The sequence below is a fragment of the Oryzias latipes genome, chromosome 7, assembly GCF_002234675.1.
Source record: "Oryzias latipes chromosome 7, ASM223467v1".
Taxonomy (NCBI): domain Eukaryota; kingdom Metazoa; phylum Chordata; class Actinopteri; order Beloniformes; family Adrianichthyidae; genus Oryzias; species Oryzias latipes.
This window is the reverse complement of record NC_019865.2, coordinates 34,489,205-34,506,098: the sequence shown is the minus strand read 5'-3', so window position 1 is coordinate 34,506,098 and position 16,894 is coordinate 34,489,205. Positions and strand designations below refer to the sequence as shown.

General features: G+C 39.0%; 1 protein-coding gene across 2 annotated transcripts in view; it reads left to right on the top strand.

The window, feature by feature from the left end:
- Positions 1–15,601, top strand: part of LOC101174072 (FYVE, RhoGEF and PH domain-containing protein 1) — a 72,456-nt gene extending 56,855 nt beyond the window's left edge. For both annotated transcript variants that reach the window (XM_023957124.1, XM_023957125.1), the window contains 10 exons: positions 1,564–1,622; positions 1,833–1,979; positions 2,057–2,149; positions 6,978–7,057; positions 7,130–7,160; positions 7,326–7,427; positions 7,501–7,629; positions 7,710–7,862; positions 7,936–8,082; positions 8,163–15,601. In XM_023957124.1, the coding sequence (XP_023812892.1) occupies positions 1,564–1,622; positions 1,833–1,979; positions 2,057–2,149; positions 6,978–7,057; positions 7,130–7,160; positions 7,326–7,427; positions 7,501–7,629; positions 7,710–7,862; positions 7,936–8,082; positions 8,163–8,438 (1,217 nt within the window). In that variant the 3' untranslated portion in view covers positions 8,439–15,601. The remainder of the gene's footprint in view (positions 1–1,563; positions 1,623–1,832; positions 1,980–2,056; positions 2,150–6,977; positions 7,058–7,129; positions 7,161–7,325; positions 7,428–7,500; positions 7,630–7,709; positions 7,863–7,935; positions 8,083–8,162) is intronic.
- The last annotated feature ends 1,293 nt before the right edge of the window (positions 15,602–16,894 follow it).

Genomic DNA, 16,894 nt, shown 5'->3' with positions numbered 1-16,894 from the left:
TGTACAGCAGGTGTTTTTTGGCTTAAAGAAGAGGTCAAAAACGAGTGCAAGTTCTGCATTTCATAAAGGGTCAGCAATTTATGCAAGAGAGTCTAGAGGAGGGGTGCTCATTACGTAGATCGCGATCGACCGGTCGATCTTCAATCTACCCTCATTCATGAGGGTAGATTGGAGGTCAGCAAAGATAAATAACCAAAATAAAAAGGACTTCTAAAAAATCCACCAGCCAATCAAAATCCTCACTGAGAAGAACGGGACATGACTGATGTGCAGAACGGCCAATCGGACATTCTCTGAAAAATACGTCACTGCAAATGCATGTTTAAATTCACTGAGCACAAATTCTGTCATCAGAAAGTCGCTTTCTGTCCCGTGGCAGGTCAAGTCCCCGGCAGAAGACCACTCCGGCAGAAGACCACTCCGGACAACCGGAGTGTTTATTGAAGTGTTTATTTTGTCCTCCTGCCATCAGCTGTGCAGTTCTCGCCCTGTAAATACGAGTTCATTAAGGAAGCATTTTTTTTCCGTGGCACGCGCTTCGTACGGAGCTAGCAGCGCTTTGGAAATGCCACACTCCCCCAACAGCACGCCTTACAGCAGAACATGACACATGATAGTCGCTGCTTTCTGTCTTTGTAATAAAACGCCTCATCTGTTAATACAAAAGTATCTTTGTGTAATCTTACTGTGTAGTTTTTAATCATCAGTACATAAACAATAATGTTCAAACAAACATGTAACCCATAAACAAACATTTACTAATAGTAAATGTTGGTAAATAGTAAAATACTACTTACTAATAGTATATATATATATATATATATATATATATATATATATATATATATATATATAAGAAAGAAAAAAAACACGCCCCACTCACCCTCCGCGGGTGGTTTCTCCTCCAAGCTCGGGTCCTCTACCAGAGGCCTTGGAGCTGGAGGGTCCTGGGCAGTATCTTAGCTGTTCCTAGCACTGCGCTTTTCTGGACAGAGAGGTCTGAGGTCTTTCCAGGTATCTGTTTCCATCAGGGTGCTCTGGTCCCTCAGCACCTGACGCAGACCTTGTTTGGTCGGGCGACGTCTGAACCGGCATGACATGTTGGTCATTGTCTCTTATGTTGTGAAGTAGGCGGTAGCGCTAAGGGTCTTGTCCAAAGACCCTCACTGGGTGATGTTAATTGCTTGCCATTGTGATGGTAATTGCCCCATTTCCATGCTAATTGATCAATTTCCATTGCCATTTCCAATATATATATATATATATATATATATATGCACACAGGAAGATCTTCCAGACATTGTCGACTCAAAAGTAGCTCACATGCCAAAAAAGTGTGAGCACCCCTGGTCTAGAGCATATAATAATTTACAGCTGTTAAAGATGAATCTACAGCTTATGAAGGTTCTACATCTGATGAAGGATGTGGAGTAAATGGAGGGTGCATTTTGCATTTTTCTGAGATAAAATCTGAATGATATTGCAGTTTAAACTTTAGGCACTACTTCTTACCCTCTTCTTATGCCAGAGTCTGATGGTCTGCACATGTGTCTGTATCTGTAGAGTCTCTGGAGCTGATTGCTACTGCAGCCGAACACTCCAATGCCGCAATCAGGAAGATGGTAAGACTGAGGGATTTTAAAGCAACAGAAATATCTTTCTGGAATTGAGGTGTCATTTATAGCTGCATACTTCAGAACAAGACCTAATGAGTTAAAAACTGGAGTTAACATTAATATCATAGATTCATCACTTATGATGATGGAAAATCACACAGTTACTTGTGTGCTTGTCAGTGAACCAAAAGAACCTAAATTCTATTTTTCCATCAGGAACGCATGAGGAAGCTTCTGAAGGTGTACGAGCTGTTGGGTGGAGAGGAGGACATTGTTAATCCAACGAACGAGCTGCTCAAAGAGGGACACATCCTCAAACTGTCCAACAAAAATGGCACCACTCAGGACCGATACCTGATTCTGGTATTAAGTTTGTTTTTTAAGCTTTGCTGATCTGGGTCCAAAGCAGCGGCAGTAATGATAATTTGTGTGTTCCACAGTTTTATGACCGGCTGCTTTACTGCGTCCCTAAGCTCCGGCTGATTGGTCAGAAGTACAGCGTGCGTGCACGCATTGACGTTAATGGCATGGAGGTGAGGCTTCCTGCTCTGAGGGATTTATCACCTTAAACCAATGATTTATAATAATTTGGAGGGCTGCATGGTGGGCAGTGGTTAGCACATGTGCCTCACTGTGAAAAGGCCCTGATTCAAATCCCAGCTTTCTGTGTGGAGTTTGCATGTTCTCCCAGTGCATGTGTGGGTTTTCTCTGGGGACTCTGACTTCCTACCACAGTCCAAAAACACATTTTATTGTTTGATTTATTACTCTAAATTTCCCTAAGTGTGACTGTTAGTGTTTGAGGGTATGTATTTGTATGGCACAGCGACAATACTGGCGACCTGTCCTAGATGGACCACACCTTCGCCCAACAGTAGCCAGATTAGGCTCCCTGAAAGGCGTACAGCGGGTTAAGGAAATGGATGGATAAAGTTCAGGACTTGATTTAGGTTACTCTTTTTTTAGACTGGAATAAATTTTTAAAACTTCGATTTTAAATCATATTTATTTTTCACATAAATTATGTTAGATAACAAAAATGGACTCTTAGAAACCTCCACTCTGAACTTTTACAGAGTGACTGAGTTACTCACCAGATCTCTAAGGACCCGGCTTCTGTTATAAAAACTATCCAGGGTTCTGTCCTTTCATTAAAAATGTGATTATAATGATTGCTTGACTTGATATTTAACTTTTTGTGAAGCACTCTTAAAACCTTGATTAAAAATGGCACATTATAAAAAATAAATTAAATATTACTTGAATTGGGGTAGCACTTGTTAAAGCCTTAAATACCATCTACATCATTACTGATTTAAAGGAAACATTAGTTTTAGTGCTGCTTAATATGAATGCAGCCTTTTATCATGGATTAGGAAATACTTACAGACTAGAAAAGTGGTTGGAATTATCAGGTAGTGTCCATAGGTGGTATCCATATCTTGAAGAATCATATTGTTTCCACTGTGACCATTTATTTTATTTATCCTTTATTTAATGAAGTAAACCCATTGAGGTCACCCTCAAAGAGGTCAGCACCACACGTCAAAGGAATATAGTTATAATATTAATCAAAACAATGACCTTGGAGTTATTACAATTTAAAATGTATAAGGTGAAGCAAGGGGGCTGTGTTGTGAAATGTAGTCAGATAGAAGGTGCTTAAGTTATTATCAAGTTAGCATCATTAGAATAATAACATTTAGGAGATGCAAGGTGCACTAGTAATCAGTAACAAAATTAAAATTAGGTTAAAAACAATGCCATTACTGTATGAAATCTTTTTTTCTGCTACACATAAAGTAATGAAGAAATTAGAATGAAACAGGTTTAGACCATTTCAGTTCAGTTTGGAGAGAGTTCCAAGCAGAGGCAGCAGAAAAACTGAATGTATGATTCATAAATCTGAATCTCCATGACATGTAAATGCCCCAGAATTTGAATTCTTGGACCTCAGCGGTCCAGCCAGTAAATTCTCAGTCACTCATAATGGAATAATGTTCCACAGTTCTTCAGATGACACTCAGCTTTTTGAAGCCCACCATTGTAGACTAGTAGTGTCAAACATCCTGAATGTTGTCAGTCAATCTGCTTCCTTCTTGAAAATATGAATGAAAGTCGAAGCTACCTGAAGAACTGATTTTTAGAGGAATTTAAACCGCAAGTGGTTTTGTATGGCCCTCCGGCACTCCTCGCTCCCCAACCTCACTTGCTAAGCAGCTACTACATGTCCCTTGCCAGCATTCTATACACCTGGACTACGTTCAAATTACTTCCCTACTCCCTAACTACTAAAAAAAACGATCTAGTGCCCTGGGAGGTATTCCAGAAAGCAGGTTATGCTAGCTCTCATGGTAAGTTTGAGGCTAAGGAAGTGTACAACCTCAGCTTTCTGTTCCAGAAATGGAGGTATGTTTCAGGGTATGTCAAGTTGCCATAGTAACTCATGCTCTGAACATAACCTGGTCTGGAGCAGGTTTAGTTGAAGGTTAGTTTGTTTACAGAGAGGTGAAGCAGCATGAAATGTCCATTTGAAGATGATTTAGTGGATGAAGAAGCTCAGATGATACTTTTTCCACCATGAGAGGGTGATAAGACCACACATGGATGTTGGGAAAAATAAACTTATTTACTTTGATCTAACTTAATTATTTGCTTTAGTTAAGATAAATCAGTTTTTTAGTTAAGTCTGCTTAAAAATAACATGTTGTTATCAATTATTTTACTTTCATTCAAATTCATTCAATTAAGTAGGTGTAACTGTAGTGCTGCTGCCAGATTGGTAGCGCAAAGAATTGTGGGATACCATTCCCTTTGCCTGTCTGGATGGATTGGGGTTTAAGTGTGGCTTTTTGACCAAAGTGTTTAGCTGTGTTTTGCCGAGTTATTTTGTCCTGTTATATTTCATTATTTCTGCACCATGAGTGAGAGGGAGGGAGAGGATGGTGATTATTTAGCACCACTATTGCTCCACAATGTCTTAAGAACTGAAGTTAAATTCAGAGTTATGATAGATCAGGGATGGGCAATTATTTTGACTCACGGGCCACATAGGGTTTTAAAATTGGATAGAAGGGCCGGACCAGGAGCAGATGCGTGGAGTGAGAAATAACATGGAATCTGGATGAAAACATTTAGATTGAAAATTATATTTTAAAACAGAACATTTTAGAGTTTCTAGGTTAAAACTTTTGTTATCAATTTAGAGCCAATTGCACCAACGGCTTAATGTACATCGGGTAAAACTTGGAGTAATGCTGCGTTCATGTGGTGTTTGAATGATAGGAAGAATAAAAAACAACAAATCATCCAACACCACATGGATGCTAGAGCAGGTCCCAAACATTTTCTTGTGAGGCCACAATAACTCTTTTTCTTTAAACTTCTTTTATCTTTCTTTTATTGTAAAGCCCTATAATAAAGCGTTGTTAATTCATTATCTTTTTAATAAAATAAATAACACTATTTATGAAATTAAAAAAAGAGCAAATAACTTTGGTTTTCAAAGAAAAAAAGTCAGGAAAAAGTATACTGATATATTAAAAAGATAAAACAATAAATAGTGGCTCCTCTCCCGTCATTGACCCATTGAGACTTTGAGGGCTGCAGCTCCACACACATCTCACAGTTTGCGCTAAAACTGAGCAGCTGTGTCCTGCACGTCTGTTTCTTACATTTTCACCTTTTCTCTTGGTTAAATTCTCAACCCTTCATAGAAATTAGGTCCAGGATCTTAGAAAAAAAACAAAGATCTGATCGCCACCACATATTTCTGTAGATCTGAAGCGCTCCACGTTTCTGTACTAAGACAGGGCACAGAGGAGATTGATTGACAGGGTCTCCAGCCAATCAGGACACAGATCAGGGTGCGCTGTTTAAAAAAAGCAGCATAATCGCTCTACAAGAATGAGTTAAACCAGGAAAGATGAACTGCGATGTAGAAAGGTTGGAGCACAGACTGCAGAATAAAATGTCACGTCCTATGCAGGTCTTGATAGTGTGGCCAGATAAAAATAAAAAACATAGGTCTCTGATATTGTTCCGTGGGCCGGACCAAACATGGATGCGGGTCCACCCGTAGTTTGCCCACCCCTGTGATAGATGAATATCTTCTTCATATTGCAAATCCACATTGAATCATTCATTTTAAAGTTAGAAAAATGAAAATATCTGCAGCCTCAAACTTAGACATATGAGAGTTCAATAAGTACAATAAATTAATATGGATAAACATTTATTTGAATTGGAGTAAAATGACATTTAGTTAGATAAATATGTAAATTGAGTTGTAAAAACAATTATTGAGTTTGATAGACGTAAAAATTAGGTTGAACTTTTTTGATGGACGTATAATCTTCATACGTCTTCATTAAAATCTCACACTCCGTCTCACTGGAGTATAGCGCTCTTTTTTTCTTCTTCATGCGTTTCCATGGTGACTCCGGAAATTGGTGATCCATTGAGAATGTCTTTATGTACTTGCCGTGCACGTGCATTAAGCCCAGGTTACCGTTCGAGTGTAATTACACTAACCCATATCCAGTCTTTTGGAACCGACATACCCAGAGTAAGCAAGTTCAGGCGGATTTTAGCCAGAGTTCAGGGTAGTTTAAACGTGCCTTCCGGAAAAAAAAACAGGATTTAAAAAACAATTCAGACACCATGCTCACTACTTCTTTTCTTTAATGGCAACCTAGTGAGCATCGATGCACACTGGTTTTTCCCAGACTTCTGGGAAAATTGTAGGTCACTCGATGTTGGAATTAAAGATTTAGACAGCACTACAAAATGGCAAACGCACAATATAGTGGAATATATAGAAAGGAACACTACAGGAGGTCCTTTGTCCCAAATGCAGTTCCACTATCTAGGACCGCTGAAACGGCTGCTGAATTTACTCATTTTTGATGAAGTGTACTTTTGCTTCCATTTTTATAACTATTTTTATTCTTCCTCATGCTATTTGTTTTTCTAACTGCTATATTTCTTGTTTGACTGCTGTAACAACTGAATTTCCCTCCAGGAATCAATTAAGTCATATCTTACCCTATATTTAAAAGAATCAGAAAAAAGAAACTTTTGGATTTCCTTGGCAACTGAGGTTTTTTTGTCAACCACGCCCACATTCGTAATATAGTCAAATTTTAAGTTATATCTTTTAGTTCAGCTTAAACAATGTTGACAATATTCATTATATTCTTGTAAAAAATGTTTGAGTAAAAGGGGATTGCAACTTTTGCAAGCTCACCACACTAGTTCCCTCTGAGAGTGGAGTCTTTGCAGATTCCAAGAAGGAGCCCAGGGGCCTCTTTTCTTCTTCTCTTCTGTTTCCAAAAACTGATACTAAATGTGTCTCTAAAGCTCAAGGAGACCAGCAGCCCTGCTGTTCCCAGGACCTTCATTGTGTCTGGAAAGCAGAGATCCCTGGAGCTGCAGGCCCGGTATGCCCACAGCATGTGCACCAGGGTGTGTACATCATGACTGTCGCACTGACCGCTATTATGTGTTTACAGGACGGAGGAGGAAAAAAAGGAATGGATCCAGGTGAACACTCACTCCTGATTGGTCAAACCCTTTACAACATAATAAGGCCCTGAGAGTTCCAGCTCTGTGTTACACACACACACTTGATGACAGTACATGTGACCTGCAAGGCCGGAAATTCTGAAGAGTTTTATGAGTCAGCATAACCCTTCATTGTCTCTTTAGGCCCTGCAGGCTGCAGTCCAGCGCCATGAACAGACCCCGGACAGCTTCCGTCCTCTGAGCTGCTCACTGCGAGATGACGAAACCACGCCCCCCCACTCCCCGGTATTTTAAGACAGTGCACCCCAGTATTGGCCTTTAGTGCTGGAACCTTACCAAACTGTGTATGTTCCTCCAGAGCTGTGTGGAACTGGGAAAGAGAGCCCCCACCCCAATTAGGGAGAAGGAGGTGACCCTATGCATGAAGTGTCAGGAGCCCTTCAACTCCATCACCAAGAGACGGCACCACTGCAAGGCCTGCGGACACGTGGGTGTCTCCTCACCCTTTTGTGTTCTCTACTTGTTGCCTTCGTTATGTGACCTTCTGCTTTTCTGTCCACCCTTCAGGTGGTTTGTGGAAAGTGCTCTGAGTTCCGTGCACGTCTATCATACGATAATAACCGCACTAACCGAGTGTGTGTGGACTGCTACATTATGCTGGTGGGCGTGTTGCCAGGGGCGCTGAGTGGCAGTAACCAGAGGAGGCGATCCATTCTAGAGGTTTGTGTGATATCAATGTGACAACAGCAAAGGTGTGTATGTGCATGTCAGTTACACTTGGTTGTTGTCATAGAAACAGGCCTCGCTGGCGGCAGAGAACAGTGTTATCTGCAGCTTCCTTCACATCATGGAGAAGGGGGTGGGGCGGGGCTGGCAGAAAGCATGGCTAGTCATCCCTGAGAACGAGCCACTGGTGCTCTATGTGTATGGAGCTCCACAGGTATGCAACAGCAGTGAGCGTGTTCAGAATGTTGGAGACTGCGCTGAGCAAAACCTTGATTCACTTGTGCTTTCCCTAAGGATGTGAAGGCCCAGCGCAGTGTGCCTTTGATTGGCTTCGAGGTCTCCTTCCCTGAGCCATGTGACCGCCTAGACAGAAGACATACTTTTAAGATCTGCCAAAGTCACCTGACCTTCTACTTCAGTGCTGAGGGGGAGGAGCTCCAGCGCAGGTGGATGGACGCCCTCTCAAGGGCTGGAAAAGGGGAAGAGCCTCTGATCCACCAGCCAATTGCTGAAAGCCTTGAGGAGGAAGGGGAGGAGCCTGTTGCTGAGCCTAATGGAGAAGACTTCTGATTTAGGATTATTGATGATGATGATAATAGTGATGGTGGTGCTAGTGTCACTGAAATATTTCCAGAACCAAACAAAACCTAACATAATTAGCCCAGAATAAATCTGGCACCAAGCATACCCAGATTTAAATCACAAAGAGTCATACCAAATTGTAGAATTTGTCTTTACCTGTAGGCTGAGCTTCAACACCTTACCTTTTTTGCAGTTCATCATTTTTTTTAAAGGCGTCTCTTACACTGTTTTATACTTGTGACTCTGATTCACTGGATTTGTTTGAGTCCTAAAAGTTTAAAAAAAAATAGACCTCCAAGGGGCACTGCTGCAATCCTCATCAATGAGATGTCCACCAGACCCTTTCTACACACGTGGACAAAATTATTGCGACCCTGTGGTCAATGAAAGAAAAACTCAGAATGGTGAAGAAATAACTTGAATCAGAAAAAAGTAACAAATAAAAAATTCTATGAAATCAACTGATATTCAGAGAAAATTATTTACAACAATCCATCTTCAGAACTTGTGCAGCCTATTTACAAAAATAAAATCTTAAAATAGACCTGAACAAAACGGTGGCACCCTTAACTTAATATTTTGTGGCTTTTGAGGATATCTTTGCAATCAAACAATTCCTGCACCTTTTGACAGGTGTTTTGATCTGCTCCTCGTGAACAAACTGCTTCAGTTTTCTCTGGTTTAAAGGGTGGCTTTTCCAGATGGCATGTTTCAGCACCTTCCAATTAAGTCTAATAGTATTTGGGTCAGGGCATACTGAAGACCACTGTAGAATAGTCCAGTGTTTTCCTCTTGAGCCGAGCTCAGTGCATATTACACAGAGCTGTGTAGGTATGCTGTGGTTGATTCAGTGGAATGAGAGTCAGGTGTGAAGCATACAGGAAATGCGGTTAGAACTGTGGATATGGTTCCGGATGGTGACCAGAGGGGGGAGACAGAGTTCTGACTTCTGACAATTATCCATTTCTGTAATTTGTCATCAATGTTCCTTCAATAATATGTGTAACTGGAACATCAAGCTGCTTGGAAATGATCTTATAGCTTTTATCCATCTATATTTATTACTGGATTGGCCTTAACCTATTTGCTGTTGTACACCACACACTGTTCCAGTTTAGGACAGGCAGGCATCACAAAAATCAGACTGAAGTGGCTCCCTCATTTCTTAACCTATTTTCACAAAACATACCTTGAAGTAGAACTTGGAAAATTATTGTTCTTGTGTTATATTAAAATATTTGCTGTCTCTAAAGATTAATCTGTGAATAGTGCAAGAACTGTGCCTTCTAGTGTTAACAGGTAACACATTGGTGTCGAATTAACAGCTTTTAAATGTTGGTGATTTTTTCTTTTGCCTAAATACCAGAATCTATATACTGAGCTTGTAAATGCTTGTCACCCAAACCCAGAAAGGAGGGGGGAGGGGGGATTGTTGAAGTTCAATTGCACAAATGGCTTTTAAACACTACAGCTTTTGTTTTCTTTTATTATTTTTGCATTACAAATATGTCAGATATATCTCAATACCATTCAAAAATTAAATTCAAATAGATATTTTCATAGGCCTTTGAAAATAAATAGCTTTGTGTTCTCAACAGAACACATATTGTGCTTCTGCAGCAGAGATGTGTGTAGACGTGCAGTATGATGCACATCGTAGGTGAAATTCTGCTGACAACAGGATGGCAGTTATGGAATCTGATGTTCGCAGAAGTCTGCCAAGATCTTTGAGGTTTACTAGAGTGAACGCTTCTGCTAATCTTTTAGATGGAGCACTTGGCAGAAGATTTCCTCTACAAGATACTTCTTTGGAAGATTTCTTTACAATCCAACCTATATAAAAAAAATAAACACTGCAATTTATAAGACAAACTATGGCACAACTTCATATAATGCTGTAAGAATAAGCATGGAAAACTTTTTTTTTTTGGTCCAATGATTGGTCACTTGTCAAAGACAATCCAGTTCATTAGTTAATGAAAATATAGCAAATTATGGAGTTATGAAGTCATATTAAGTTTTGGCTATGACGAATCTGTAGAACATTTAAGAAAGCAGGATATTGTTAACAATTTGCGATCAACTGGTCCACTAACTGCTGTTTAATAAGTTTTATACAGATCTGTAAATTACGAGCAAAGTCGTTTGCTTAGTTAGTAGAATTTAGCAGCGTGGATTTAAACTAGTCTAATACAGTCTTCAGCTACAAAGCTGTTTGTAAAGGTAATTTTATTCCTGCACTACAACCCCAACATCTTTTGAAAACAGCAAGTTTGTCAAATTCTGAGGTAATAAACAGTAAAGTAAAATATTAAAACATATAACATCAAAAAATGTAGAATGATGTCCCAAACTGGCATGCTAGCACTCACTTTAGCAGCAACTTCACACCTCATTTCTCTATTACAATGTGATTACTATCCTGTGAAAGGTGATTTCTCTGTGATTATTTTCTTGGAATCATTTTTGCAGTTGATTGCAAAACATTGCACCCCCTTGTGTGATTCCTTGCGTTCTTGTTTGGACCTATTTATTAATTCGCTCAGCAAGATGGGCAAGACTCAATGGTAGATTTTTACAAAGTGTTGCTTAAGTAATGGTGCATGTGTGTCATGTCGTATGTCACCTGATGGCTGATACAGTAATATTTATCGATGCCTATGTCGTTGACATGCTTGACTATAATTTTCCTTGTAATCTCCTTGGACAAGTCATTCCTTCACTTCCTCTGGTCCATGTTGAATGTGGTACACACCATGTCACCAAACAGCACAATTACCACCTGTAGCCTTTTATATAGACCCACTGACTGATTACAAGATTGAAGACACCTGTCATGCTGATTATTAGACACACCGTGGAGCAATATGTTTCTTTGTTTACATTATTTTCTTTTTTGGCTAGTGATACCATTATTTTTGTCCAGTATATGTTGTATATGTTTTTTTTCTTGTAAATAATTCTGTTAAAGCATGGTTGAAAGGGGTTCCGGTGACGTCACTCTACCGAATGGCAGCTTAACGCAGTAGCTCTCTCTATTTTATCGTCTTCACCCCGTAAAAACATCAGATTCTTCTAAGAAAAGGTCGTAAAATAGCATAGGAATAAGTGGGGGGAACATGGGGAAAAAAGAAAAGCAGAAAAGGCCGACAGGGGAACGCACAAATGAGGAAAATGCCGCGGCGGCGCCACCAACACAACAACAACAAGAAGCTAATGCTATGGTTAACCCAAAGAAAGGGCCCGACTCAGCGTTAGCCACAATACTCGGGGAAATACGCGATTTCCGCCGAGAATTCCAAGACTTCAATTCGGATTTGGCAAGTATCAGTAACAATATAGCCGAAGCGGAGACCCGAATTGATAAAGTGGAAGACCGAGTACAAAACGTGGAGCATGTAATGTTAAAGATGCTAAAGATTGTTGGCGAACAGGAAGAGAAAATTGTGGACCAGGAGAGTCGGGCCAGGAGAAAGAATTTAAGACTCTACAATGTTCCCGAGGGAGCAGAGGGATCCTCCATGCAGGAATTTGTGGAGAAAACATTAAAAGATTGTTTAAATCTCTCTCAAGACACCAATCTGGGCATTGAAAGATCACATCAGGCCCTCGGTGCAAAGAGGAGTGGAACAGAAACTCCCCGCTCGATTCTGATATGGTTTGGCAGCTTCACAACCAAAGAAGATGTTTTACGCAAAGCCTGGGCAAAAAAGACTGTTCTTCTGAACGGAAGAAAAATACATTTTGACCAGGTTTATGCCCCAGCCGTTCTATGGAAACGGAAGGACTATGCTGAAGCAAAAAAGGCTTTAAAACAAAAAAAACATCAGATTCCAGACGCCATATCCAGCCAAACTGAGGGTCTTCTACCAGGATGGAACTGCGATCTACTCTACTCCGGAGGAGGCTTCCAGGTCAGCGATGTTACACCAAGGGAAACCCTGACGGAGCAGTTGATCCCTATAATGCTTCAGACATTCAACTGGGTGTTAAAGAAATCCCAAATACCACCAAGTTGGAACGATGCCATTATTTCTGCCATTCCCAGAGAAGGTAAAGATAAATTTGAGTGTGGCTCATATAGACCAATCTCCGTCCTTAATATAGATTACAGACTGTTTAGCTCAATTATGGCTAGGCGAATGGAGGAATTCTTACCCAATCTGATAAGTAACGACCAGACTGGATTTATAAGAAACCGGCAGACACAAGATAATATACGTAGAACCCTGCATATAATAGAGCAGATACAAATATCTAAAAAATAAAGCTATGCTCATGAGTATAGATGCGGAAAAAGCATTTGACTCAGTAAATTGGGACTTTCTGTATAGAGTATTGACTAAATTTGGGTTTAATAACATAATTATTGAAACAGTGAAGGCTCTGTATGCCAATTCCACGGCAAGAGTTAAAGTTAATGGTTACCTCTCAAACAGCTTTACTATCCAGAGAGGAAACAAACAAGGTTGCGCCTGGTCTCCACTTTTATTTGCCTTATATTTAGAGCCACTGGCACAATCAATTAGACAAAACAAGGACATTAAAGGAATAAACATCCAAGGAAAGGAACACAAACTCGCGTGTTACGCAGATGATATATTAATATATTTAGAACAACCTACAAAATCTTTACCTGAACTGATGAATCTGTGCAAACATTTTGGAAACTTATCTGGGTATAAAATTAATATGGACAAAACTCAAATACTTGCTTACATTCCTCCAGCCGTTTTGGCGGCGCAATACCCAATGAGATGGCAGACAAAATCAATAAAATATTTAGGTGTAAACATACCTAAAAACCTGAATAAATTATATGAGGAAAATTACTTCCCAGTACATAAGAAGATAGTGGAGGATGTAAAACGTTGGAACTTGATTCCTTTTTCTTTCTTTATATTCAAGAATTGAATCCATCAAAATGAATATTTTACCAAGATTACTCTATCTTTTCCAGACACTACCTATAAATATCCCTCAAAACCAATTTCATGAATGGGATAAAATCATATCTGGGTCTTTTACCTCCCCATATGAAACCTGAGTTCGCCTTAAAACGCTACAATTGCATAAAAATGACGGAGGGTGGGGCCTGCCTTCTCTAAAGGATTATTTTCGAGCAGCTCAAATGAAAACGGTGATTAACTGGTGTGATGTGAACTGTAACGCTAAATGGAAAGACATGGAGGAAAATTTGATCACTATTCCCATACAAGCAGTTCTGGTGGACTCAAATATCCAAAAACATATTGACAATATTTGCAATCCGTGGGTTAAGTGTACACTCTCTATATGGAAAAACGTAGTTAAAGAATTAAAACTAGAAAACGATCTCTCAATATTCAAATGGTATGCCTACGATTCTAATTTTGCCCCAAACAAATTGGATTCACGTTTTAAATATTGGTCCACCAAAGGGCTATCAACATTTGGAAGCTTGATTAAGGATGGCAAGGTAATCAGTTTTGAAACGTTGAAAGAAAAATACAGTTTGAAAAAGCAGGACTTTTATAGATACCTACAAATAAGGCATCATATAAACACAAAGATTGGAGTAAAGGTTGAAACTAAAGGAGATCTGGTTGACATAATTACAAAGGCATATAAAGGTGATGTTATTAGAAAACATATTTCTGCTCTGTATGCGTTTTTGATAAGCAAGAATCCTCACTCGACTGAATATGTGAAGACATTGTGGGAGAAAGAGGCCGGAGTGAACATAACACCGGACGAATGGACATCAATATGGAAACAACAATGGAAATGTACCGCTTCACAAAGATGGAGAGAATATGGATGGAAAAGTCTGATCAGATTCTTGATCACACCAATTCAGAAGACTCATTACGATGGAAACCCTTCGTTATGTTGGAGAAAATGTGGAAACCAAAGAGCACATCATGTTCACATCATGTGGGACTGCCCTCTCATCAAACCATATTGGATTGAGGTTCATAAAACACTGCAAAAGATTTTAAATGTACATTTCCTTTTGAAATTAAGACTTTATTTTGGATGTATGCCACAGGAATGGTCTAAACAAGATAAATGCTTGATGGGAGCCCTGTTGGTTGCAAGCAAAAAGTGCTTGACTAAAAATTGGCTTTCCCATTATGTACCAAGTTTAACGATATGGTGGGAATTAACATTAGAAATATATAAAATGGAAGAACTAACGGCACACTTGAACAATAGAGAAAACTGGTTTATGTTATGCTGGAAAAAGTTGGTCCAATATACCAATTCAAATATGTCACATATTTTTTCCAAAATACAAACAAATGGATAATTACTGGTCACTCCCTATAATTCAATGTTCTTATATTTTGTTAAAAAAAAACTTTTCTATGTTTGTGTATTAAGAACTTCTATGCAAATTCAAATTATAATGTTTATTGTACTGTTATGTACTGTAAAACTGAAAACATAAATAAATAATAAAAAAAAAAAAGCATGGTTGAAAAACAATTCCTGATTTTAATTTGCTGAATTAAATAGAAATCTTAATTATTATTTATTTGGTTGGACTCAAGAAAATTCTTTGACCATTGTGAGTTTTTCTTTCAGTAACCCAAGGGTACCAACAATTTTGTCCACGTGTGTGACTCGTTGGTCTATTCTGGCCACAAAAACCCCAAAGTCATTGAGCCAGAACTCATTAAAGTTTTGGAACTGTTAAAGAACCAGAAGATATATATAGATCCAACCAAAGTTCTGACCAACTGCAGCTCTTTTTACCAACCAACACAAAGGTGCTTACTAATTTCAGGCTACTGCTGGATATTCATGGAAAGGTTCAGAGGTTGTGGGCTCATCATCTCAGGATCTGTTTGGCTTTAAAGGTTTCATACAAAAGAAAATGTCGCCTTTAACACTGGAAAACAAACTGGGTTTAACAGTAAAATGGATCGAACAGATTTTCATCCCACCTTTACTGAACCTGACTGTATAATCAGAAGCTGCAGACAACCCCAATTGTAATATCCTGGTGTCTCAGTACATCAACTCCACCCATCTGGATCCAAATTTCAAAAGCAGCAAACAGTTAGCTGTTGAATCTAGCAATTTGGTCAAGGTCCATCACCCTCATCTGACATGTTAATTAGAACAACAGAATAAAAAAGTGAAAAACAACTCTCGCCACATTATGTCAAATTGTCATTTGTCGTGCTTGGTGATTTTTTTCTTCTACAATCAACTCCAACCCGTAAGCTTACTTTCTGTTATTGTAAGATCTTCACAAAATACGGATATTAAAACTTAGATGATAAACTCTGAAAATGTCAACAGTAATTTGGGTTTTTCCACATATTCCTAAGAATAACATTCGTTCTTACAACAATTATTTGTTTGAGAATCTTTCCTTACCTTCACCTCAATTTTCAATCATGTTAGACCTGACTTTCACTGGACATGAGGGGGTCAAACTTGACTTTCACTAGAATCACCGGGTCTGTTCATTAGAAGTGTTTCAGGCTTTTGCTGACATAAATAATAATTAAAACGGAAAAACAGCACAGATCAGGGGAATGCACATTTTTCTGCTCTTCTGTCTGTTTTCAGTCATAAGCTTCATAAAAGAGGCTTTTTGGTTTCTTGCAGCAGTGAGTAAATCCACAGTTTAGCTAGAGCTGCACCAGTTTCTCACTTTTGATATGAATTTCTTTGTCTATTCTAAAATTATGGTGGGGTCTTTTGAAACAGATCTGCTGTTGCTGTTGTTGTGTTTGTATCTGGATTATATTTAAGTTTGCTTGAGTCAAGTAGATACCAGAAACAAAAATCTACTTTTTGTAAATATATATTTTTTTATGTTATCTTGGGGTCACATGACTGTATTGAGGTCAAAAGCCCAAACTTACTATTTGTCTAACCACAGCTACAAACGCTCTATCCACAGACGCAGCCTAAAGGAGCAATCATAGATTTAATTGATGCAATTAAGTCAATCTCTGTAAGCGTCACATTTTCTTCGAATCAACAGGACTCGAGAAGAGTTCCTCATGTACACCATGTTAACACATGGTGTACATGAGGAACTCCTCTCCAATCCTGTTTGTTACGCTTCATGGCGTAACAAAGTCCTGGTCACATGTAGACGCCATCAGACATCTTGATAAAGACATGGTTAAGTCATGTGTGGAAGATCTTAAAAAGCACAAAACCATCTGAACTGTTTTCAGGATTGAGTCTTCAGTGGAGATTCTTAAATAGACAGAACAGAACAGGTCATGTATTGGGTAAGCAGCTCAGGTCAGGATTGTTTGCAAATAAACTGTGTAATAGGTGTTTATAAAGATGCAAGAAGATATTGTAGGTGATAATTGTTTTCAAAAAAAAAACATAAGCTCATTACAGGTGGTGGTCGTTTGTAAGCACACAGAATCATCCAAGTGATCGTGGTTTGTAAATAGACAAGATTATGTCATTGATTTTTGATG